General features: G+C 55.6%; 1 protein-coding gene across 1 annotated transcript; it reads right to left on the bottom strand.

Annotated features, from left to right (window-relative positions):
- Positions 1 to 715: 715 nt before the first annotated feature.
- LOC133348003 (chromobox protein homolog 2-like) lies at positions 716 to 19,679 on the bottom strand. Its single transcript, XM_061560802.1, has 6 exons — positions 19,592 to 19,679; positions 16,292 to 16,335; positions 15,562 to 15,627; positions 14,315 to 14,378; positions 13,665 to 13,820; positions 716 to 9,393 (listed from the first exon to the last, which is right to left on the bottom strand). The coding sequence occupies exons 1-6, from the start codon at positions 19,661 to 19,663 to the stop codon at positions 8,065 to 8,067; spliced, it is 1,731 nt and encodes a 576-aa protein (XP_061416786.1). The 5' UTR covers positions 19,664 to 19,679; the 3' UTR covers positions 716 to 8,064.
- Between the last annotated feature and the right edge of the window lie 3,724 nt (positions 19,680 to 23,403).

Here is a 23,403-nt window from a genome sequence, read left to right as displayed (position 1 = left end):
AACGCAAGCAGCCGTCCTCAGGTGAAGAACAGGTCAGTCGGAAAGACAGCGTCAGACCTGTTCTTCACCTGAGGACGGCTGCTTGCGTTGTGGCCGAAACGTCGTGAGAATTGTATTGTTATGTTTTATTTTTATTTATTTAATTATCTCCCTTCTACGTGACTTTACCGAAAGAACCAAGAAGATGAATCCCTGCAGTCACGAAAGCTTTAAATCGAAATTTAATGTTGAACTTTCTTCGTGCTACAGATGGTACAATCTTTGGACGATGGCGCCTCGAATTTTGCATAAATATACGCACCCTCTGACGCACAACGGATGTCAAACATCATTCGAAACGGGGTATAGGGCCAATGTGTGGCCGTTTTACAAATTCTAGAAACTACCCGCAATCACTCGGCAACATCCCCGCACTATCAAAGTAGGTGCACTTCCTGGCTCTTCCCCCCTTAACCACTATATAAGGTACATATATTTAGCTGTGACGGTTTCACCTGAAGACGGAAGCTTGTGTTGCCTCCGAAACGTCGTGATTTTTATTGTTTTATTTTTATTAATTTTAATTTCATTTTTTTACCCACGTGACTTTACCGAAAGAACTAAGAGTATGAATCCTTGCAGTCACGAAAGCTTCAAATCTAGAATTAGGTGCACAACCTTGCCGAGTCGGTGCTTGCTCCTCATAACGGACTAGGAAAGACCTGAATTACACGGGTGACGTTTAATAACCTGGTTCCTTTAATAATAAACGCGGTCAAACACTGGCGCGATATTTACAGCAGCTGTAAAACGTCTCTCCCATGTCATCCGTCAACGGCGCGCGCGTACCGCGTGTGCGTCCATGCGCACTCATGGGCCCCCCTCCATCGGCGACATCCACAGGACCCACGCGAGAATGTCCACAGAACGTTTCACAACCTACATGCAACCCTTGGGAACCTCCACGGGACCCGGCGTCACCACCACCACCAACAACAACCGCCATTCGCCACTAAGTGGCAGTGACGTCACCACGACGCTTGTGCCAGGCCAAGTGCACATTGAGGCCACGTGAAGTGTCGAACGCCCGCTGGCAAGAGGTCACGGGGCAGACCCAGCAGGTGCCACGGGTCGACTGACCGAGATGACCGAGATGACTGGCTGATGCACCACCTGTGCCCCCTACTGTACCAACTTGCTGTGCTTTAGCCACCCGGCGCTCCGCTCGTTGTTGTGAGCGTCGCTCCTCCGCCCTCCGTTGTTGTTGGAGGGCGACTGCCTCCAACTGCCCAGTAGCGTCCTTCACGAGCCTCCTCCACAGAGGCCGATCTTGACACCGGGGTCACCACCACAGGACACGCAAGCATGTCCATGGAAGCCAGTAGAATGTTTGAAGCCTCGGGACGGATGCAAAACGAGGGCTTTGGGACCTCTGGAACAAAGCGATTGGTGCTGGACACACACATGGTGTAGCGATGTTAATACGCACACCACATACATACGTGCACCGTGCACGTGCACTTGCGTGTGGTTTACTGCGTAGACTTTAAACGCATCAACCACCTTGCGTTTGTACGCGCAGAAAACATCCATAAGCCAGTGGAGGAAATTCCACGTTCCTGCGACGGGGAGGCCAATCTCTGCACAGGACAGCCACAAAATGGTTCTTGATTTATCGACCCTTTTTTAATGAAGATGATGGGACAAGTGAAACCCTGAAGGGATTTGAAAAGAGAAAAGACCAATCTGTGTAGAGGTCACACACACACACATGCGCATAAATTGCGTGCTATGTTACCATGGTGACGCTTTCACCAACCTGCACTGACCAGCATGGTGAAGTATGGTCACTCAACTCCCGTGATCCACATGGTGTGGGCAGGATGTCATCCAGCAGTGGACCGACGGGGTTGTTGAACACGCATATCGTACACAAAGTAGTGCAGTGCGATTGGTCTCACACGTACACCTGGTCGCAATGCTGGAGAGCGTTACATGTATGCTTCGTGTCGTACATATATTAAACCTATTCAATGTGCGAAGTGCATACATTGAACAATGCACATTCATAAATTCCATTGTTTTAAAGTGTATAATTACGTTATGTTAATGGGCCGCTGTACAGAAACAGTTCGTTCCTTGTTTCTCAGTCTGCTCGTCCTGGCGAGGGTCGCGGCGGCGGCAGCGTTGTGAGTCGTGGTGGTCCAGACCTCCCTTTCCCTGGCGACAAGACTCTGGCTCTTTCCGAGGAATTCCCAGGCGTTCCCAGGCCAGCTGAGCCACATGGTCCCGCCAGCGTGTCCTGGGCCGGCTCCTTCGCCCAGTGGGACGTTCCCGGTAGAATTCCAGGGGGAGCCTACCGGGGGACATCCTTACCAGGTGCCCAAACCACCTCAACTGGCTCCTCTTGACGAGCAGCAGCTCTACCGAAGCTCTCCCAGATTACCGAGCTCCTCACCCGATCATGGAGATTGAGCCCGGCAACCCAGCGGAGAAACCTCATTTCGAGCCCCTCGTACCCGCGATCTCATCCTTTCAGTCATCACCCAAAGCTCATGACCATAGGTGAGGGTGGGAATGCAGATCGACCTGTAAACCGAGAGCTTTGTTCGGAAAAAACTCCACTCCCGCTGTACTACCACGGAACGGTGCAGTGCACGCAACACCGCGGACGCCGCAGCGATCCGTTGGCCGATCTCCCGCTCCCACTTAGCGTCACTCGCGAGAGAGACCCCGAGGTACTTAAACTCCTCCACTCAGGGCAGCTGTCCTCACCTCACCTGGAGAGAACAATCCACCGTCTCCCAGGAGTGAACCGTGACCTCAGATTTGCAGGTGCTGAACCTCATCCCAGCTGCTTCACACTCGGCATCAAACCGCTCGAGTGCCCGCTGGAGATCACAGACCGACGAGGCAAAGAGGACAACGCCATCTGAAAAATGCAGCGACGCTACCTCCATGCCCCCGTACACTGGATACTCTCCATACCTCGGCTGCGCCTTGATATCCTGTCCATGAAAATCACAAACAGGAGTGGAGACAAGACGCACCCATGGCGTTGTCCAACACCCACGGTGAACAACTTTGATTTAACACCCAAGCATACGGACACAGCTCTCACTCCGGGAATAGAGACACCGGATAATGCACAAAAGCGGCACCGGTACATCATACTCCCGCAGCACCTCTCACAAGACATTGCGGGGAACCCGGTCAATATGCTTTCTCCAAGTCTACAAATCAGAGGTAGACTGGTAAAGCGTACTTCCACGACTCCTCAAATATCTGTGAGAGGGAAAGAGCTGGTCCACTGTTCCACGACCACCGGGCAAGCCTCCTCTCCAGCACTCTGGCATCAGCTTTAGCGGAAACGCTGAGGAGTGCGATTCCTCTGTAGTTGGGGCACACCCTCTGGTCCACTTTTAAACAAATGGGAACCATACCCCAGTTTGTCAATCCAGCGATACTGTGCCCCGCCTTCCATGCAACATTGAGGTGGCGTGTTAACCATGATACTCTTACACTGTATTCCTTGTCTGGGCAAGATTTTCTGATTTTGGTATTTTTTTAACCATTCACGAGTGGCTTTGTTTTGGACCGTTGTCTGGAAGCTCCCCCCAGACCTGTTCGCCAAGCGAGACCCTACCAGTAGTACCGTACCAGTAGTACAAGACTCCGGACGACGTAGCTCCGAGGGTTACTGTAACACGCAAACCCCACCACCACGATAAGGTTACGATATATTGTTGTTCCAGTAGCAGAAACAACGTGAATATTTATGTTTTAGAGAGAAAGGGAAGCAGTGGTAGGTCTCTATGCGAGTCTATGGGTCTCTGGGTATGGGAGAAAGCGACAGTCAAAGAGAAGAGGAAGGTCCCATGCCTGGATTTGAAGAGCTACAGGGAGTCGATAGCACAGATGTCTGAGAGAAATGAGATTTGCGCCACCATAAAAATACAATAGTATTGTACCCTCCATGCCTATATTATGGACAGGGCATACCTTGTACACACAAAAAGATGATGACAAAATAAGGCAAGATGGACGTAGCTGGGTGCCAAAATAATTCCTGTAACAGCTTTCCGGATTGTTTCTGCTGAAACGACCCATGTGGTCGCGGCGATGGAAATGATGGCAAATGATTGCAATGATGTTGATGAAGTTTGAGATCAATGTTGGCAGTGCTGGTGTTTGTGGTCATGTCTGCGTGCGAGTGTGTTGATTGCCTTTGTCTTTTTGTAGATTGTTGGCACAGTAGGGGCCACAGGTGATGCATCTGCCAGTCATCTCAAGTCAGTCAATCCATGGCTCATGGGTCTGTCCTGTGACCTCCTGCCAGCTGTGAGCGTTCGACACACTTCACGTGGCCTGAGAGTGCACCTGGTCTGGCACAAGCGCCGTGGTGACTTCACCGCCACTTAGTAGCGAATGCTGTTGTTGTGTAGATTGCTATTCCAGTAGCTGCCATCCACTGTAGAGAAACCAACCTCTACCTTAGGAATGTGGAGTTATCACCATTGGTTCAGCAGAAAAAGAGCCGTGTCCCAATACTTGTTTGAGCAGAGGGACGCACGCACAGTGCGCACGCATGCACGCACCCCACTAAAATATCGGGGAGATAAATTATAGCAAAACATTGACATTATTTTGACACGCTAAGAGGAAGGACCCATTTGCTCGAAACGTCACCTACTCTATATTTCTTCCTTGTAAGGCAAAGGTATCGATGAACGTGTCGCGTGGTTTTTGTCGTGTTAATGTTGTGCTCCTTCCAATGCAGAAGCAGCAGCACCAAATAATCTGTTTCATTTTAATTCAAAGCCTCCACTCGTCTCCCACCAACCTCAATGTACTTGTTAAATATTTTAACGTCCTCCTCCTCCTCTGCAACGAATGTAATCAGCCGTTGAGAAGTGGGTCACACTACAAATCGGTGGGGCATCTAAAATTGGATCGCCATGTATACACTGCATAATACGTACACTATATATACACACATACTGTGTGTACACACACACACAATTGTGTATACGTGTGCGCGCCTACTGTTCGGACGTGCGCAAGGCACAGACGCTGCGTGTAACAACGGTTCACCCTGTGGGCGTACACGCAGCTCTATGTGGGCCGCATGCCAAATGCCAACGCAGCAGTTCGTACAGGAGCGTACACAGTCGTGTAACGTGGAAACACTATACAAGGACAAACACCCCCCCATTTAGTCTTATAGACCACGAAGGGCAAGTGCTGTTAGCGAGCACTTATTAAGGCCGGAAACAAAAATACAACACGTGATGATGTGGCCAGCACCACTTCTGCCCGGGGCAATATCTCCCGAGCGCTGATGTTTGTATACACACCATACAAGGTACTCGTTTAAGGCCGAGTCCACCTAGAGGGGGGGGGCGGGGCGGGGTTCCAGGACTGGTTCAGGTACCACTCGCCGCTCTACGTTCCGACATCATGGCTGGGAGTCGAACCGAGGTCTCACTGGGAGCGCAGCGTGGGAACAGCTTTGGCACTGGCTTCCCCAGACACGCACACGCGCGCACACGCTAACAGTATACGTATACTGTACGTAGGTTGTCTTGGCCAACACTGCGCCTACCGTATACAATAATGCTGTACACACAAGGCTCGATAATAATACAAACATCATGACAATACAAATATGATGATGATGATGATAATAATAATACGTAAGGTAATTCTGCTGGGCGATAGAAAATTACTTTAGCCCGCACAATAAATCAACACCGATATTTAAAATATTTACAATGGGGGTCACTTTGCCGAGCGTGTTGTTGTGACCCCCCCAAACCGGTGGGGCTGGGGGGAGGTCAGCATCAGGGTCAGAGGGATCGAGGTCACGGTCCCGGAGGACGGCCGGCCACAGGGTGTGTCACCCCATACCCCTTCGTTGTGGGGGGGGGGGGGGGTCGAGGCAGGATCGGGGGAAGAGAGAGTGTTGCATTCGTGAACTTTAAAAGCGGTTAAAAATGTAACTGGAACGGGGCAAAAAAGCACAACGTTGTTTCGGCCTCGTGACCTCGCGGATTCGCCTGCAATGAGATCAGTACCCCAATCTGGGTACTGTCACAACCAGACCCCCCCTACGTTACTCTCGTCCCTCTGGGTCACCGTGCCCTTTTTCCCATGCCTCTGCCCCAGTCAGGGTTGGCGATACCCTGGATTGGTGTATGCCTCACCCAAGACCCGCTTTAGGTCACATCAGCATCTCTCTCTCCGCTGGGTCAGTTTACGGGCGTGCCTCCGTGTCTCTTACGAAAAGGTCAAGTATAATCTCGGGGTGAGTCCCGTGGCATGGCATGGCATCATATGACCGACCGCTCTCCCAACCCAAGTACAGTCTGACCTCTGCCAATGGCCGGTTGCGCAAAATACGATAAGCGTTAAGTTGTTTAACACCTAGAAATAAGACATGGGTAAATTAATCATGATGCTAATTTACCCGACAAAAGTCTGAATGAGTCTCAAGATCATTTTCCTGGAGGGTCCTACATTCCAATGCCTGGCAAATACCTTAAGGGGTGTCTTGTTATGCGTGCGCATGCGCGCGTGCGCGTGTGCGCGCGTTGAGGAAACCGATATTTTCAGACAAACCCCCCCCGCCACGCGTAGCAGGGGATATCGTTCAAAAGTCCGCACAGACAGGTTCACGAACTCGCTTAACGCGTGCTACTGGCGGCCCATCGCGCTCCGGTGGGTTTGAGAGCGAGGCACCAACACCTCGGCCTCCAGAGTACCGGACCCCGCTCGGGGCACGTGCGACGTCGCAAACTGTTCCTGCCGCTCTTAAAAACACCGCTGCTGCCAATCAGAAATTGTTTTTGAGGTTCATGGTGAGGGGGTGGGGGGGGGGTAGGCCGTGAGCGGTGATGGAAGAGTGAATGGGCAAGCGTCGGTAAGAAACCCGTGCCGTTCGTCCTGCAGTAAGTAGCCTACGATCAACTACTGCCATTTTCCCTCTTTGCGGAAGAAAAAAAAAACATTGTGGTCTAGGACTAGGAACCGTTATGAAAAGTGCTCGGGTTTGCACGATTGGTGTTCCGAGAAGCTCCGGCACGGTGTACCATTCTCTACTTGTAGGAGAAGGGCACATTGATGACCACAGCATAACCATATAAGTGGTGGAAGCGAGATGGCATGTCAAGCGTAGGATGCTTAACAACGCGTCGATGAACCCAACGCCGTAGGTGGTTTTCACGACCGATGCCATGATCCACTATTGATTCTTGGGTTAGGCGACATGTAATGATCCCATCCGGCCAAATGTTTCGCTTCAGAAGCCATTTCTGATTTTGGCTGGTTCCGAGACACCCTGGAGATGCTCGACGCAAATTGAAGTGAAACGTCGTTTTTATAAAACCGCTAAATTCTGTCGTGGGAAAAACTGATCTTCAAACTACCGGTGAGTGCGCTCAAACGTAATCCATAAGTGGCCCAACCCAAACGTCAATTGCAAATCGATCATCTTATTGACATCTATTCTTACGCTCACTCCACACGGATAAAATCGTGCGCGCAACCATGGACTCTCCCTCCCAATATCGTGCCGTATCGTACGCAGTCGATTCACGCAGCCGCCACTATACGTTCGGCACGGCGTAGAAATAGGAATGACTGTCGAATTGGATGGCGATGCGGAATCGCGATGATCCATCGTACTGCACTACCATTGTGGGAGGGGGGGGGGGGGAGACAAATGGGGGGGTGGGGGTTTGCCGATTGGCTGCGGCGCTGTTGTTCAAGGCGCCGGTCTTTCGCGACGAAACCCCATGACGCCCAGCAGCGAACAAGTTCGGTCCCCGATTGTTTTGACACAACCGACCACGGCTCGGCCCCCAGCGTGACCTCGGCGTGACCTCGGCGTGACCTCCACGGCGTGACCCTCAGCGTGACCCTCAGCGTGACCCTCAACGTGACCCCCACCTCCCCCCCCCCGCTGTACGGTTCAGTCATAGCACCGCGCCCCCCACCACCACACCCCAGACCCCCTTGCGGTTTGGCCAATAAGACTCCTCCTCACGCATATCGGTCGCCCCCCCCCAAAAACCAAACGTTCAGTCACAGCGCTGCCCCCCGTGGGCCGGCGAAGAAGCCGACGCTGGAGCTGCTCTCCTTGACGGTGACCGTGAGCAGGTTCGCCGTCACGTCCGTCACCATGACGTGCTGCGCCAGGAAGGCCTTGGGCTTCCACTCGGGCGCCAACGCCGCGGCACTCCCCAGCTGCAGCGGGGGGCCCGCGCGGCCGCACAGCGCTCCGCCACCCCCTGCCGCCCCCCCCGCCCCCGCCGCCTGCTGCTGCTGCTGCGTCACGGCGCCCCCCGGCCGGGGCCCCGCCTCGTCCACCTCGCCCGCCTCCCTCCCGTCGGCGCAGCTGCTGTCCGCCTCGTCGTCGTCGTCGTCTTCCTCGCAGTCGTCGTCGTCGCAGTCGTCGTCCTCGTCGTCCTCCTCCTCAGACGAGGAGGAGGACGACGAGGATTGTGAGGACGACGACGAGGACGAGGAGGACGATGACGAGGAGGAGGACGAGGTCGAGCTGGACGAGGACGACGAGGTGGACGACGACGACGAGGTCGGGGGGGACGGCGCCGCGGGCGCCACCGCCGCCGTCACCGCGGCCGGCGCAGCCGCCGCCGGCGCCGGCGCGGCCGCCGCGACCGCCGCGCGGGCCGGAGCCTTCACCTCCTCGAGGCGAGGGGAGCGGCGCTGCGAGGCCGGGCTGTAGAGGTCCTCCTCGTCGTCGTCGTCGTCGTCCTCCCCGCGGCGCAGGACCATCCCCACGTCGTCGCCGACTCGCCGGCGCCTCCTGCTCCGCGCGCCGGGCACCGGCGCCGGCGCCAGCGGTTGCCGGCCGGGCCGAGCCCGGGGACACTCGCGCCGCGCAAAGTACCCGGCGCCAGCCCCGCCGCCGACTCCGCCGCCTCCGCCGGCAGCGGCGGCGGCGGCTCCGACCCCAACGGACGGCACTGGCGTAGTCCGGCCGCTGTGCATCCTGGGACCGGCGTCGCCCCGACCGCCCAACCCCATGGCCGGCAGCGACGACTGCGCCGCCGCCACCGCCGCCACCGGCGTCGGCCGTGGGTCCGGCTCCACCGAGCTCGCCGTGACGGTGACTCCGCCCAGCGGCCGCAACGCCGGAGAGCGGTGGTGGAGCTGCTGCTGCTGCAGACAGTGCGGCTGGTGCCTCTGTTGCTGCTGCTGCCTGTGCTGATGCTGCTGCTGCAGGCGCTTGAGCTTGCGCCCCATCTTGCGTGTGGCGCCGTTGGCGATGGAGAACAGCTGCAGGGCGCGCACCTCGTTGCGCTGATGCTGCCGCTGCAGCTGCAGCTCCAGGTGCGAGCGCGACGCGGCGCTACTGCCGCCACTCCGCGGTGGCACCAGACGGCGAACCTTTGTGGGGGGGGGGGGGGGGGGGGCGGCAGTGGCGATGACAAGGGTCGGCGTGTCGCTTGTCGAGGAAGTTCCACGATTCTAATCCAGCAGGCCGCCCTGGCGATTGTACCGCGGGCCCATTAACCCTTTCCCGCTCCGAGACGTCTCGTTCACTGCTGAACCTCGGAACGCGCGAGCGGTTCAGCGTTTACATTTATTCACAGAGGCATAGTAGCACCGTTGTTTTTAGAACAGTTCAGAGAACCATAGCAACACGACCGCCGCTCTCTACGATAGCTGACGCCAAACTGTGCCAAACGCCCTCCCGCATTGGCCTTTTACTTCCGATTCCGTTCCGGTGCATGTACGTGTACACGTCATCAGAAGGGAATCAGAAGTTAACCAAACAAACTTTCCGCGCACTGCTCGCTTCGCGCTGAACGCTAAAATAATCCCACGAGGGTTATTCAAAAAGTAACTAGGCCTCGGCTTCACGGTCCAGATTTTACCAAATGGACGTATTGGCAACACACTGGTACAGCATAACACACCGGTCAGAATTTTTTTTTATCAGCAAATCTGTTTATCGCTCTTTAATTGACTCTCTCGCCAAGTCTGATGCGATTTGAAGGTTTATTCAGTCTTCCGAGACCGCCAGAGAAGGTCAATATTGACCGTTGATTTGGGTCTGTCTAATCGAGGAACCGTCCAACCAAGTCTAGGTCGGGCACGAGTCAAATCTGCGTCTGGAACATGGAGCCAGCCAGTCGTTTTTATACTTTTTACTTTTAGGTTTTTACGGTAAAGTCACGTAGGTAAAATATATATATAAAATAAGAATAAAAAATTATATTAAATTAAAAATAACTAAATTAAATCACGACGTTTTGGAGGCAACACAAGTCTCCGTCTTCAGGTGGACCCGTCACAGCCAAATTTACTGTATCGTCGTGATTTAATTAAGTTATTTTTCATTTGTTATTATTTTATTTTATAATTATTTTTACCTACGTGACTTTAACGAAAAAACCTAAGAGTATGAATCCTTGCAGTCACGAAAGCTTCAAATCTAGAATCGTCACCATGGCTGGGTGCTGCTTTTCGACAGCAGACTGCGAAGCTTTGCGTTCAGCCGCTTACAACGTTCCACTTCCTCCCGCTTCGACATCTTTTTGACGCGCAACCCGCAAGATGTTCTGACCACGGTTGCTAATCGCGGGGAAAATAAATTAGAAAACCGCCCACCGGTGTACCGTTTGCTCAAATGGGATTGCACAGAGCCAACACTGCCGCCCCCCCCCCCCCTCCCTGCCGTCAAACTATCGCAGGCCGTGTCTGCGGAACAGCGGACCGGCTCCTTTAGCGGTAGCCTTGGGCTTGTAGGAGCACCTCGCGATTGCCAAGCGCGTGAACACTATCACCCGGTGCCAAGGCCGACCGCTCGCTCCTTTCGAGACGTCCGTTGTCAGTGACCGCAAACGCTCTTGCGGAAGAACTTGGTTTTGTGCAAATCAAATTGCGGGCACCCTCGTTCACTCACAAATTCTCTTACACGAGACCTGCGGTACCGGCGGTCTCCGGTTTACGACGGTCCGATTCACAAACGGTCCACATTCGCGAGGTTTATGCAATGCCACCACCATGGATCAATTTTATGACGCAGAAACTTGATTTAGCGACGCGTCTTCTGACACGACTCCGAACGCATTTCAGCAGAGTCGGTCTGGTCTCTGGTGTGACTTGGCGTGTAGGTTTTGTTATTCGAGTTTTTCGTGGGTATTTAACCTATTAATCCTTGTTAAATATGACCGATAAAAGGAAAAACACATCGGCAAGTGATGTTTCTACCGTTTCTACCATTTGTATGACAATGATTTATGACGACGGAATTTCCAGGAACGCATTGTGTTGCTGTAAAAGCAGGGACCGCCTGTATTTAGCATAACCTCATTCCCTCTAACAGAGGTCTATCGATGAAATTCCCCTACATTTACTTTCGCACAGATCTAGAACTCAATGGGACCTGCAGGCAATCTTCTAGAAATCGGTTCGTGAAAAATTAACCTCCGTTCACCGTTCATGGAATTCTCTAAATGAGAAATTCAATTAACTCCCACACGGACCTGCACAGCGTTAAACACACGCTCATTCACTCCCCGTAGAGACCAGCTCCATTAGTCACTTCTATTCGCCACCGTCCACGATCTATTCATGGACACGACGACGTTCACCCTCTCAACGGTCTGTTAGCGAGACCACTAATCACTTCAACGCAGGTCTAATAATTATATTACTTACTTCTCTTCATCACCTATGGGACATACGGCTACAATGAGCTTTCTATATTTCCCTGTCTCTGGCTGCATGCTGCGCCTCTCCCCATGAGAGGTTCTTCGCTACGTGGTTATTGGCTTCCCCGGTTTTCTTTCACCCGGAGGCGTCCATCTCGGGGCAATTTTAGGGATGCGGTTCTATTCCAGTCTTCATTGTTTCATCTCCGTTGTGATGTTCCGGCTCCGTGTCCTCAAGTACAATTCACGATTGTATATTTAGTTTGGCCAATATATACGGCAGATATTTCTGAGCCATCCATTGTGGAAGGCCTCACAACCTTTTCCATGTCTGCTTTTTCACGACCCTCCAGCATTCAGAGCCATATTGCAGGATGGACTTGACGTTGCTGTTGTATGTTTGGATTTTGGTTTTCAGATTGTACTGTTTGGACTTCCAAATGGTTTGCAGTTGACAGAAGGGCAGAGGTCGCAACCGGGTACCCGATACCCGTACCCTACCCGATACCCGGCTATCCGTACCCGGCCGGGTACGGGTACGGGTACCCGTTTGCGACCCTGGTGCGGCCGGGTACGGGTACGGGTAGGCCGTGAGTCACTGGTGAGTAACCGTTTGTCACTCATTTCCCAACCTCTTGTCTCTTCTCACAATTCAAGTTCCTAGAATCAACCCACCCGCGCCTGCAACATGGCTTCATCCCAGAGGTCGCAATCGGGTACCCGTACCCTACCCAATACCCGGCTGGGTACGGGTAGCCGGGTATCGTGTAGGGTACGGGTACCTGTTTGTGACCCTGGTTCGGCCGGGTACGGGTACGGTAAGGAATCAAAACCCGTTTGCGACCTCTGCAGAAGGGGCCCCCCTAGCTTTTCCCAGGGTTGCCTTGATGTCTTTACGGGCCCCGTGTTCTTTGCTGATGAGGCTGCCCAGGTAGGTGAAGTCATCCACAAACTCCAGTGGGTCACTGTTTATAACAACGGGGGTCAGAGGTGGGATTGATACACATCAATTGGCATGGTTATCGAGCCTATCCATTGTTTTTCTGTAGGTTGGATTGATTGGTGGAAAGGACAGCAAGATCGTCGTTAAGGTCTAGGTCCTCCACCAGGTTGAACATGGTCCACTGGATGCCTCTAGGTTTGTCCGATATCGTATTGCTCATGATCCAGTCCATGGTGAGGAGGAACAAGGATGGGCGAGACGATGCCCCCTTGCCTCAGTCCAGTACAGGGAACCACTTGGGACAGAGTGTTGCCCACGATTACAATGCATTCAAAGTGTTCATACAACATTCCTATGATGGAATTCCATCGGAGCTCATTATCTTCCAATGGGTATCCGCCCCCCCCCCCTATGGATACCATCAAAGGCTTTCTTGAAATCCACAAAGGTGCATTTCATTCTCAGCACTGCTCAATGATGTTTCGCAGTGCAAACGTTTGGTTTATACTTCCTCTTCCGAATCCCGCTTGCTCCTGCTCATGCCTGGTGTCAAGGGCTGTCTCCATTCTGTCGAGCAGAACTCTGCAGGAGACCTTTGCTGGGAATGGACAGGAAGGCGATTCTCTTGCCAGTTATTGCAGTTCTTTAGGTTGCCTTTCTTTGATATTTTAACGGTGAGACACCTTTAGTCCACTCATCAGGGATGTTGTCTGTGGCCCAGAAGTTACGGAAGAGGTCAGTTTTATTTCGTTCATTGTAATTTTTTTTACTTTCAGTTTCTTTAGGGGGTGGCATTGTTCGCGCCACGCCCAACCCCCAACCTGGAGGGCCAGTGTGCTGGCTTTCGTCTGGCCTCTCGTCTGAAACCAATCCGGTTTTGGTTAAACCTGCCAGATTCAAAAGTGCACAGAGGCCCAGACTGGCGTACGGTGTTGAAGGGACCCCTCACTCGCTGCCAGCGGCAAGTGGTAGATTGGGGGCGTGTTAGTAGAGTGTTGGGGGCGGGGGGGGGGGCGTGTAAGTGGGGTAGAGTCAGGGGTGAGGGGGGCACACACCTTGTACACTGGCTTGTGTCTGAAGGCATCAGGGTGGCGGGGGGGCCCGGCCCCCCCACCCGGGCCGTGGGGTGGAGGGGGGACCGGCGACGCCGTGGGAAGGGCAGCGGAGTGAGCGGCTCGCAGGCGCCCGGAGAGACCCGCGGGGAACCCCTCCTGTGCGCGCACACAAAGACAAAGATCCCCCGCGTAGCCTTTAACAGATATGTTGGGGCAAGTGCTGTTAGCGAGTAGCACCTATGAAGGCCGGCATAACACACCAGGGGGCGAGTTGCCACCACCACCACTCCCGGCAACCTTTGTTTCCCCAGTAGCAACGTTAACACATCACACCAGGTACTCATTCGAGGCCAGGTCTACCTCGGGGAGTCCCAGGACCGGTTCAGATCATCTTCACTGGTATTGGCAGTGAGCCGGCATTGAACTCGTGTCACTGGGTTCGTCGCGCAGCGCGCTACACTGCCACTCACACGCGCGTGCATACTTACACGTGGACGCTTGTGTGTACACACCGTGTCCCTATAGACACAGTTGTATATTTCTGCACGTGTGTGCACCATGTCCCTGTGCACACACGTGTGTGCACCATGTCTCTGTGCACACACGTGTGTGTGTGTGTGCGCGTGTATACTCCGTGCCCCCGCGTTTACCGGGTCCTTGCGCGGGCGTCCGCGTCGCCTTCCACGTCTCCCCATGGCAGACTTCTCCTGCTGACTGTGGTGCACACACACACAAACACGTGCATTGTACAGTGTACACAGTGTACACATTGTACACAGTGTGTACAGTGTACACTGTGTACACAGTATACACAGTGCACAGCATGTACAGTGTACACAGTGTACACAGTGTGTACAGTGTACACAGTGTGTACAGTGTACAGTGTACACATTATACACAGTATACACAGCGCACAGCGTGTACAGTGTGTACACAGTGTGTACAGTGTGTACACAGTATACACAGCACACAGCGTGTACAGTGTGTGTACACACACTGTGTACACACAGTGTACACAGTGTGTGTACAGTAACATGGCCCACCGCAGCCTACCGAGCACACGCACTGCACACACTGTACACGGGCCGCTGCAAACTGCAGCCGAGCACTGTACACGCTGCACGGCCCACCGCTCACTGTAGTCGACCGCACATGTGCACAGTACACGCTGCACTACACACAGCCCACCGTACACACTGCACGCGACATACTGTGCACACTGCACACAACCCACCGTGCACACTGCACACAACCCACCGTGCACACTGCACGCAGCCCAAGGTGGCTTGGTCGCTAGGGTGGGTGGCTTGCAATTGGAGGGTTGCGAGTTCAAATTCTGGTTGGGGGCAAGGGTTGATAGAAACGAGTACCAACTTTGTGGGGGAACTCAACCGTGGTTGGCCTATGGACATACTAAAGTCACGTCAAAGGAAAGTGGAATTTCCACCACTGGCTCAGGGCCAGAAACAGGAGCTGAGCACTCCCCTCAATGTGGCAGTCATTTGAGCAAAACATCTGTAGATTTCTGAACAGTACCTGCCTCCACAGCCCATGTTGTCTATACAGGGGAGGGGGGGGTCATTGTTTGTCTGTATGAAGGACGCTGCTACTGGGCAGTTAGAGGCAGTCACCCTCCCACAAAAGCGGAGGGCAGAAGAGCTACGCTCACAACCACGAGCGGAGCGCCGGGCGGCTAAAACACAGCATGTTGGCACAGTAGGGGGCAGAAGTGGTGCCATCCTACTTTTAGTCAACCCATGGCACCTCGGTTTGTCCCGTGACCTCCTGTTAGCGAGCCTTCGACACTTCACGTGGCCTCGGAGCGTACCTAGCCTGGCACAAGGGCAGTGGTGACGTCACCGCAAATGACGGCTGTTGTTGTATAGGCTCTACTCACATCCTCTCGAACGCCAGGAGAAGTCGTGGGTCCAACAGATTCTCCTCGGGCTCCCAGCTGTTGTGCCTGTGGTTTGGAAATTAAAACCAAGGTGTATTTATGCACGCACTCATGTGTGTGCGCATGGCAGTGTGGTTTAGTGTAGTTGAGGAGCGGTAGTGTAGTCGTTACGAACCCGGCGACCCGAGTTCCAGTCCCGCTCACGGACATCGATGACAAACATTTAAGCCAGTCCTGGGCCTCCCCTACGTCAACTCAGCCTTAAATGAGTACCCGCTGTGGTGTGTAAACATCGGCGCCACACCACCCCGCCAAGCAGGCCTTCATAGGTGCTCGTTAACAGCACTTCCCCAAAGCCTTGTTGGCTATATGGGGGGTCCTTGTTTTGCACAGCAATACTAATGGTCATATGATAAATAAAATAAGCAGACTACACGTCTTCTTATATTAAAAACAAAATTATTTTTTTAAAAGTTTACGTGATTCATCGACGCACAATGTCCCGCTGCGAGCGAATAACCTCAGCGGCGTTCATTCAACACAATCTCCGGACCGGTTTCAAGAGCGTCCCATCGGCAGAATCGGGCACGCGGGTAAACTTGCTAGACGTTCATTGGGCAAGAGACCTCCCTTGAAGTTACGGGTCCCCGCCGTTCCGACAGCAAATAATATCTTATGCAGGCCTCAGGACAACCCTGGCCTCAATTTGAGTCATGAGTAGAATACTCACTTGGAGGACCAGCCCTTCCATTTGACCAGGTACTCAGCCTTCCCCTGTGGAGTCACACGCACACACAATAAACATGCCACACACACACACAATAAACATGCCACACACACACAATAAACATGCCACACACAAACAGAACGCACACCGGTTTAGCACGTAGGCTTTCGCGACCAATATCATCCCTTCTACAGGTTTTTTGTTCGGGTTAGATAGCGTGAATATTTTAATGTGTCGTTAAACCCGCCACCACCCGACACAGCCAATTAGTAAGGTTTGTCACGTGAACAGAACGTGCCAATTCGTTACTAGAACAGCACATCAAGCCATAGCATTAACAATCCGAGTACGACGTTTCGTCAGTAATTACAACCGGCATTAAATACAACGCTAAGAATCTCCCAATGTAGCCTTCACCAGGATGTTCGTGAGCACACCCCATCTTGTCCCCAATGCCACCCTATTATCCGCAATTCCACCCTCTAATAGAACACTTTCTGACCCCTCGCCGAATGGACATGTGAAAACGAGCCTTCGAACTCGTCGGATTTCTCCAGGATAAATAAATGTTCCGATTATCTGCAATTTCACCCTCTCTTTACAGTCTCACACTCTTATCTCCAGTTTCACCCCCTTTACCGTAATTTTGCCCTCATCCCCAATTTCGCCCTCTTATCTGTAACTTCTTAATCCTGTCCACAATAGCGGTGCAACTTCTAAGCCGAGATTGAAAATCCATTTCTTCAGAAATGATTTTTTTGGTGCTTGGTTTGTTGTCCGTCCCAGCCACTCCGATTAGTGCGATCGGCTACTAGGGTGCTGAAGAAGTTCAACATACAGTCACGACACGGACGAGGCCAGCATGGACATGCAGCACGCAAAGTGGCGGTGAAGTCGCGACTGATTGCGCCAGGCTAGGTGCACTTTTGAGGCCACGTGATGTTGCCATCAGGTCAAAAGAACAGACACCCAGGTGTTATGGGATCGTGGAGTGTGAGGTCACAGGCAGATTAACCACGTGTGTCCCCACCGTGCACAGACACACACACACACACGTGTACAACAGTTACTAATATAAGATGGTGAAATACATCAAGTACAAACATGTCACTACAAATGACCGTCAAAGCAGAGCTAGCATCTATGAAGGCCGGCATGTCACACAGAGTGGATGAATGGCCCGCCTTTGTCTCCCCTGTGACGATGTGTACACACCGCCACCAGGTACTCATTTGAGGCCGAGTCGAACTAGGGGAGGCCCGGTTTATAAAAATCGGTCGCTGGTGTTTGTGTGCTTGAGCGGGAATCGAACTCTAACCGCTACGCCACCGCTCCCCACACAGTGCCTGTGTACACACACACACTACTGTAGCATGTACACACACACTACTGTACCGTGTACACACACACACTACTGTAGCATGTACACACACACACACTGTAGCATGTACACAGACACACACTACTGTAGCATGTACACACACACACTACTGTAGCATGTACACACACACACTACTGTACCGTGTACACACACACACTACTGTACCGTGTACACACACACTACTGTACCGTGTACACACACACTACTGTACCGTGTACACACACAGCACAATCCTTTTAACACATTAAATAGTAACGAAGTAGACGCACACGCTGTACATGTACGCATACATTTCCAGAGAAGCGTTCGTGCATGTACACATCCACCGCACACAAATGTTATAAACACACACACACACGATCTACACACACACACACACCAACCCACGTACAGACACGCACATTATACAAGCATACGTACACCTACCCACAGGAGACAATCACACGTGTACACGTACTGAAATGAAGTACACACGCGCACACACATACGTGATACACACATTGTACATGCACATCAAACACAAGCAGATGCACGTGATACACGCGCACACATTTGTACGCGAGACAATCGTACATGCACACAGACAGGACGTATATATACACACACAATGTACATGCACAGATAACATGTGCTAACACAGGAGACACACAATCACACATATACACAGACGCGAAGTATATGCACACACGTTATATAGTGTACATGCACAGTAAACATATGCACATAGACACACACTCATGCATTTACACACAGACACAAAGTAAACACACTGTACATGCACATATACTATATACACACAGACACACATTATACATGCTACGTGCACACACACTACGTGTGCACACACACATGCACGCACACACACATGCACGCACACACACATGCACGCACACATACATGCACACACACACACATGCACACACACACATGCACGCACACATACATGCACGCACACACACACATCGTGCACACACATGCACACACACACATGCACGCACACATACATGCACGCACACATACATGCACACACACATCGTGCACACGCACACACATGCACACACAGCCACACACATACACATGCACGCACACACACATGCATTCACACATACATGCATGCACACACAGGCACACACACAGGCACACACACACACACATTCACGACGTACACACACATATGCACACACATGCACACACACACACATGCACACACACATTCACGACGTACACACACACATGCACACACAGGCACACACACACATGTACACACACACATTCACGACGTACACACACATATGCACACACATGCACACACACACATCGTGCACACACACATTCACGACGTACACACACATATGCACACACACATTCACGACGTGTACACACACATGCACACACACACCATGTACACACACAATGTACACACACACATACACGACGTGCACATGCACACACACATGCACACACATGCACACACACATGCACACACATGCACACGACGTACACACACATGCACACGACGTACACACACATGCACACACATGCACACGACGTACACATGCACACACGCACACACACATTCACGACGTACACACACACGCACACACATGCACACACACACACGTACACACATGCACACACACGCACACACACATGCACACACACACAATGTACACACAATGTACACACACATACACGACGTGCACACACACACATGCACACACACATGCACACAAGGAGAGCTGTAACACGGCGGTGGAGGAGGAGGAGGTCGCACTGCGGCCTAGCGCCAAGCACAAGCCGAGAGCGGCTCTCCCAGCTCCATCTCCCCTCGTCTCGCCGCTCTCCCCGCGTCCTCTCCACCACCATCACCACCATCACCACCATCACCCTCCATCTCCTCCTCCTCCTCTTCCTCCTCGTACCTTGCGGAGTCTTTTCTTCAAGATCCTCTCCGCGGCGAAAACCCGCTCTCCCGTCCCCATTATCTCCTCCATGTTCGCCTCTCTCCCCCCTCTCCCCTCCCTCTCCTCCCTCTCCCTTCTCCCTCCCCCCTCTCCCCCTCCCTCTCTCCCTCTCCCTTCTCCCCCCTCTCCACTCTCGCCTCCCACTCTCCCCTCGTCACCTTCCGTCTCCCTCCCTTCTCTATCCCGCGCCCTCCCACGGCCTTTCCCTCTCCGCCTCCTCCTCCTCTTCCTCCACTCTCTCCTCCCCCTGGTCACTGCCCTCTACCCCTCGCTCGCTCGCTCCCTCCCTCCCTCGCTCCTCCTCCTCGTCGTCGTCTCTTCCTCTTCCCCCACCACACACAGCACAGCACACACACAGCACACACACAGCACACACACTCTACTACACACAGCACACACACAGCACACACACTCTACTACGGTTTCACCAACTCTCCCCCCTTCTCCCCCCCTTCTCCCCCCTCCCTCTCTTCCCCCCTTCTCCCCCCCCCCCACTTATTTCCCCCCCTTCTTCCCCCCCCTACCTTCCCTCCCCATTCTTCCCCCCCCCCTTCCTTCCCCCCGTTCTTCCCCCCCTTCTTACCCCCCCCTTCTCCCCCCCCCCCCTTCTTACCCCCCACCCCTTCGCCCCTCCCCCTTCTTACCCCCCTCTCTTCCCCCCCTTCTTCCCCTCCCCCTTGTTCCCCCCCCTTTCTTTCTGCCCCCCCCTCTTTCCCCCCCTCTCTTCCCCCCCCTCCCTTCCCCCCCCTCTCTCTTTCCCCCCCCTCTCTCTTCCCCCCCCCCTCTCTTCCCCCCCTTCTTACCCCCCCCTTCTTACCCCCCTCTCTTCCCCCCCCCTTCTTTCCCTCCCCCTTGTTCCCCCCCTTTCTTTCTTGTCTGCCCCCCTCTCTTCCCCCCTCTCGTCTCCCCCTCCTTTCCCCCCCTCTCCTCTTTCCCCCCCTCTCTTCCACCCCCCTCTCTTCCCCCCCCTCTCTTCCCCCCCCTCTCTTTCCCCCCTCTCTTCCCCCCCCCCCTCTCTCCCCCCCCCGCTCTTCCACACCCCTCTCTTCCACCCCCCCTCTCTTCCCCCCCCGCTCGTCCCCCCCCCTCTCTTCCCCCCCTCTCTTCCCACCCTCTCTCCCCCCCCCCTCTCTCCCCCCCCTCGTCGCCCCCCCCCCTCTCTTCCACCCCCCCTCTCTTCCCCCCCCTCTCTCCCCCCCCCCCTCTCTTTCCCCCCTCTCTTCTTCCCCCCCTCTCTTCCCCCCCCTCTCTCCCCCCCCCCTCTCTCTCTCCCCCCCTCTCGCGCCCCCCCTCTCTCCCCCCCCCTCTCTTCCACCCCCCCTCTCTTCCCCCCCCCTCTCTTCCCCCCCCCCCCTCTCTTCCACCCCCCTCTCTTCCACCCCCCTCTCTTCCACCCCCCTCTCTTCCACCCCCCCCCCTCTCTTCCCCCCCCCTCTCTCTTCCCCCCCCCTCTCCCCCCCCCCTCTCTCCCCCCCCCCTCTCTCCCCCCCCTCTCTCTCCCCCCCCTCTCTTCCCCCCCCCCTCTCCCCCCCCCCCTCTCTTCCCCCCCCCTCTCTCTCCCCCCCCCTCTTTTCCCCCCCCTCTCTTCCCCCCCCTCTCTTCCCCCCCCTCTCTCCCCCCCCTCTCTCCCCCCCCCTCTCTCCCCCCCCTCTCTTCCCCCCCCCCTCTCTTCCCCCCCCTCCTCTTCCCCCCCCCTCTCTTCCCCCCCCTCTCTTCCCCCCCCCTCTCTTCCCCCCCCTCTCTTCCCCCCTCTCTTCCCCCCCCTCTCTTCCCCCCCTCTCTTCCCCCCCTCCTCTCCCCCCCCTCTCTTCTTCCCCCCCCTCTCTTCTCCCCCCCTCTCTTCCCCCCTCTTTCCCCCCCCTCTCTTCCCCCCCCCTCTCTTCCCCCCCTCCCTTCCCCCCCACTCTCTTCCCCCCCCTCTCTTCCTCCCCCCCCCTCTCTTCCCCCCCTCTCTTCCCCCCCCCTCTTCCCCCCCCCTCTTCCCCCCCCCTCTCGTTCCCCCCCCCCTCTCTTCCCCCCCCTCCCTTCCCCCCCTCCCTTCCCCCCCCTCTTCCCCCCCCCTCTCTTCCCCCCTCTCTTTCCCCCCCCCTCTCTTCCACCCCCCCTCTCTTCCCCCCCCCTCTCTTCCCCCCCCCTCTCTTCCCCCCCCCTCTCCTTTCCCCCCCCTCTCTTCCCCCCCCTCTTTCCCCCCCCTCTTCCCCCCCCCTCTCTTCCCCCCCCCTCTCTTCCCCCCCCTCCTCTTCCCCCCCTCTCTTCCCCCCTCTCTTCCCCCCCCCTCTCTTCCCCCCCCTCCCTTCCCCTCTCTCCCCCCCTCTCTCCCCCCCCCTCTCTTCCCCCCCCCCCCCCCCCCTCTTCCCCCCTCTCTTCCCCCCCCCCCCTCCTTCCCCCCCCTCTCTTCCCCCCCCTCTCTTCCCCCCCCCCCCTCTCTCCCCTCTCTCTCCCCCCCCCCTCTCTTCCCCCCCCTCTCTTCCCCCCTTCCCCCCCCTCCCTTCCCCCCCCTCTCTTCCCCCCCTCTCTTCCCCCCCCCTCTCTTTCCCCCCCCTCTTCCCCCCCCTCTCTTCCCCCCCTCTTCCCCCCCTCTCTTCCCCCCCCTCTTCCCCCCCCCTCTTCCCCCCCCCCTCTCTTTCCCCCCCCCTCTCTCTTCCCCCCCCTCCTTCCCCCCCCTCTCTTCCCCCCCCCTCCCTTCCCCCCCCTCTCTCCCTTCTTCTTCCCCCCCTCTCTTCCCCCCTCTCTCTTCCCCCCTCCCTCCCCCCCCCCTCTCTCTTCCCCCCCCCCTCTCTCTTTCCCCCCCCTCTCTCTTCCCCCCCCCTCTCTTCCCCCCTTCTTACCCCCTCTCTTCCCCCCCCCCTTCTTTCCCCTCCCCCTTGTTCCCCCCCTTTCTTTCTGCCCCCCTCTCTTCCCCCCCCCCTCTCTTCTCCCCCCCTCCCTTTCCCCCCTCTCTCTTCCCCCCCCTCTCTTCCACCCCCCCTCTCTTCCCCCCCTCTCTTCCCCCCCCCTCTCTTCCCCCCCCCTCTCTTCCCCCCCCTCTCTCCCCCCCTCTCTTCCCCCCCCTCTCTTCCACCCCCTCTCTTCCACCCCCCCTCTCTTCCCCCCCCTCTCCTCCCCCCCCTCTCGCCCCCCCCCTCTCTCCCCGCCCTCTCTTCCCCCCCCTCTCTTCCACCCCCCCCTCTCTCCCCCCCTCTCTCCCCCCCCCCCCCTCTTCCCCCCCCCTCTCTTCCCCCCCTCTCCCCCCCCCCTCTCTTCCCCCCCCCTCTCTTCCCCCCCACCCCTCGTTTCCCTTTCCCCCCCCTCTCTTCCCCCCCCCCTCTCTCCCCCCCCCCTCCTCTCCCCCCCCCTCGCCTCTCCCCCCCTCTCTCCCCCCCCTCTCTTCTCCTCCCCCCCCCCCTCTTCCCCCCCCTCCTCCCCCCCCCTCCCTTCCCCCCCCCTCTTTCCCCCCCTCTCTTCCCCCCCCCTCTCTTCCCCCCTCTTCCCCCCCCCTCTCTTCCCCCCCCTCTCTTCTCCCCCCTCTCTTCTTCCCCCCCCCCCCTCTCTCCCCCCCCTCTCTTCCCCCCTCTCTTCCCCCCCCTCTCTTTCCCCCCCCCTCTCTTCCCCCCCCCTCTCTTCCCCCCCCCTCTCTTCCCCCCCCTCTCTTCCCCCCCCCCCTTCCCCCCCCTCTTCCCCCCCCCTCTCTTCCCCCCCCTCTTCCCCCCCCCTCTCTTCCCCCCCCCTCTCTTCCCCCCTCTCCCCCCCTCTCTTCCCCCCCCCCCTCTTCCCCCCCCCCCTCTCCCCCC

This window comes from Lethenteron reissneri, chromosome 26 (assembly GCF_015708825.2).
Source record: "Lethenteron reissneri isolate LAM-NWPU_2019-01 chromosome 26, ASM1570882v1, whole genome shotgun sequence".
NCBI lineage: Eukaryota > Metazoa > Chordata > Hyperoartia > Petromyzontiformes > Petromyzontidae > Lethenteron > Lethenteron reissneri.
The sequence above is the reverse complement of the archived record's forward strand: the minus strand, read 5'-3'. Positions and strand labels throughout refer to the sequence as shown.

Bases quoted from the DNA above. Each gene is read 5' to 3' on its own strand.
- LOC133348003 (XM_061560802.1), bottom strand. From the start codon at position 19,663: ATGGAGGAGATAATGGGGACGGGAGAGCGGGTTTTCGCCGCGGAGAGG. The intron at 16,336-19,591 runs GTACGAGGAGGA...GTGACTCCACAG, and splicing joins TGAAGAAAAGACTCCGCAAG to GGGAAGGCTGAGTACCTGGT. The intron at 9,394-13,664 runs GTGTGTGCCCCC...CCCCCCACAAAG, and splicing joins GACACAAGCCAGTGTACAAG to GTTCGCCGTCTGGTGCCACC.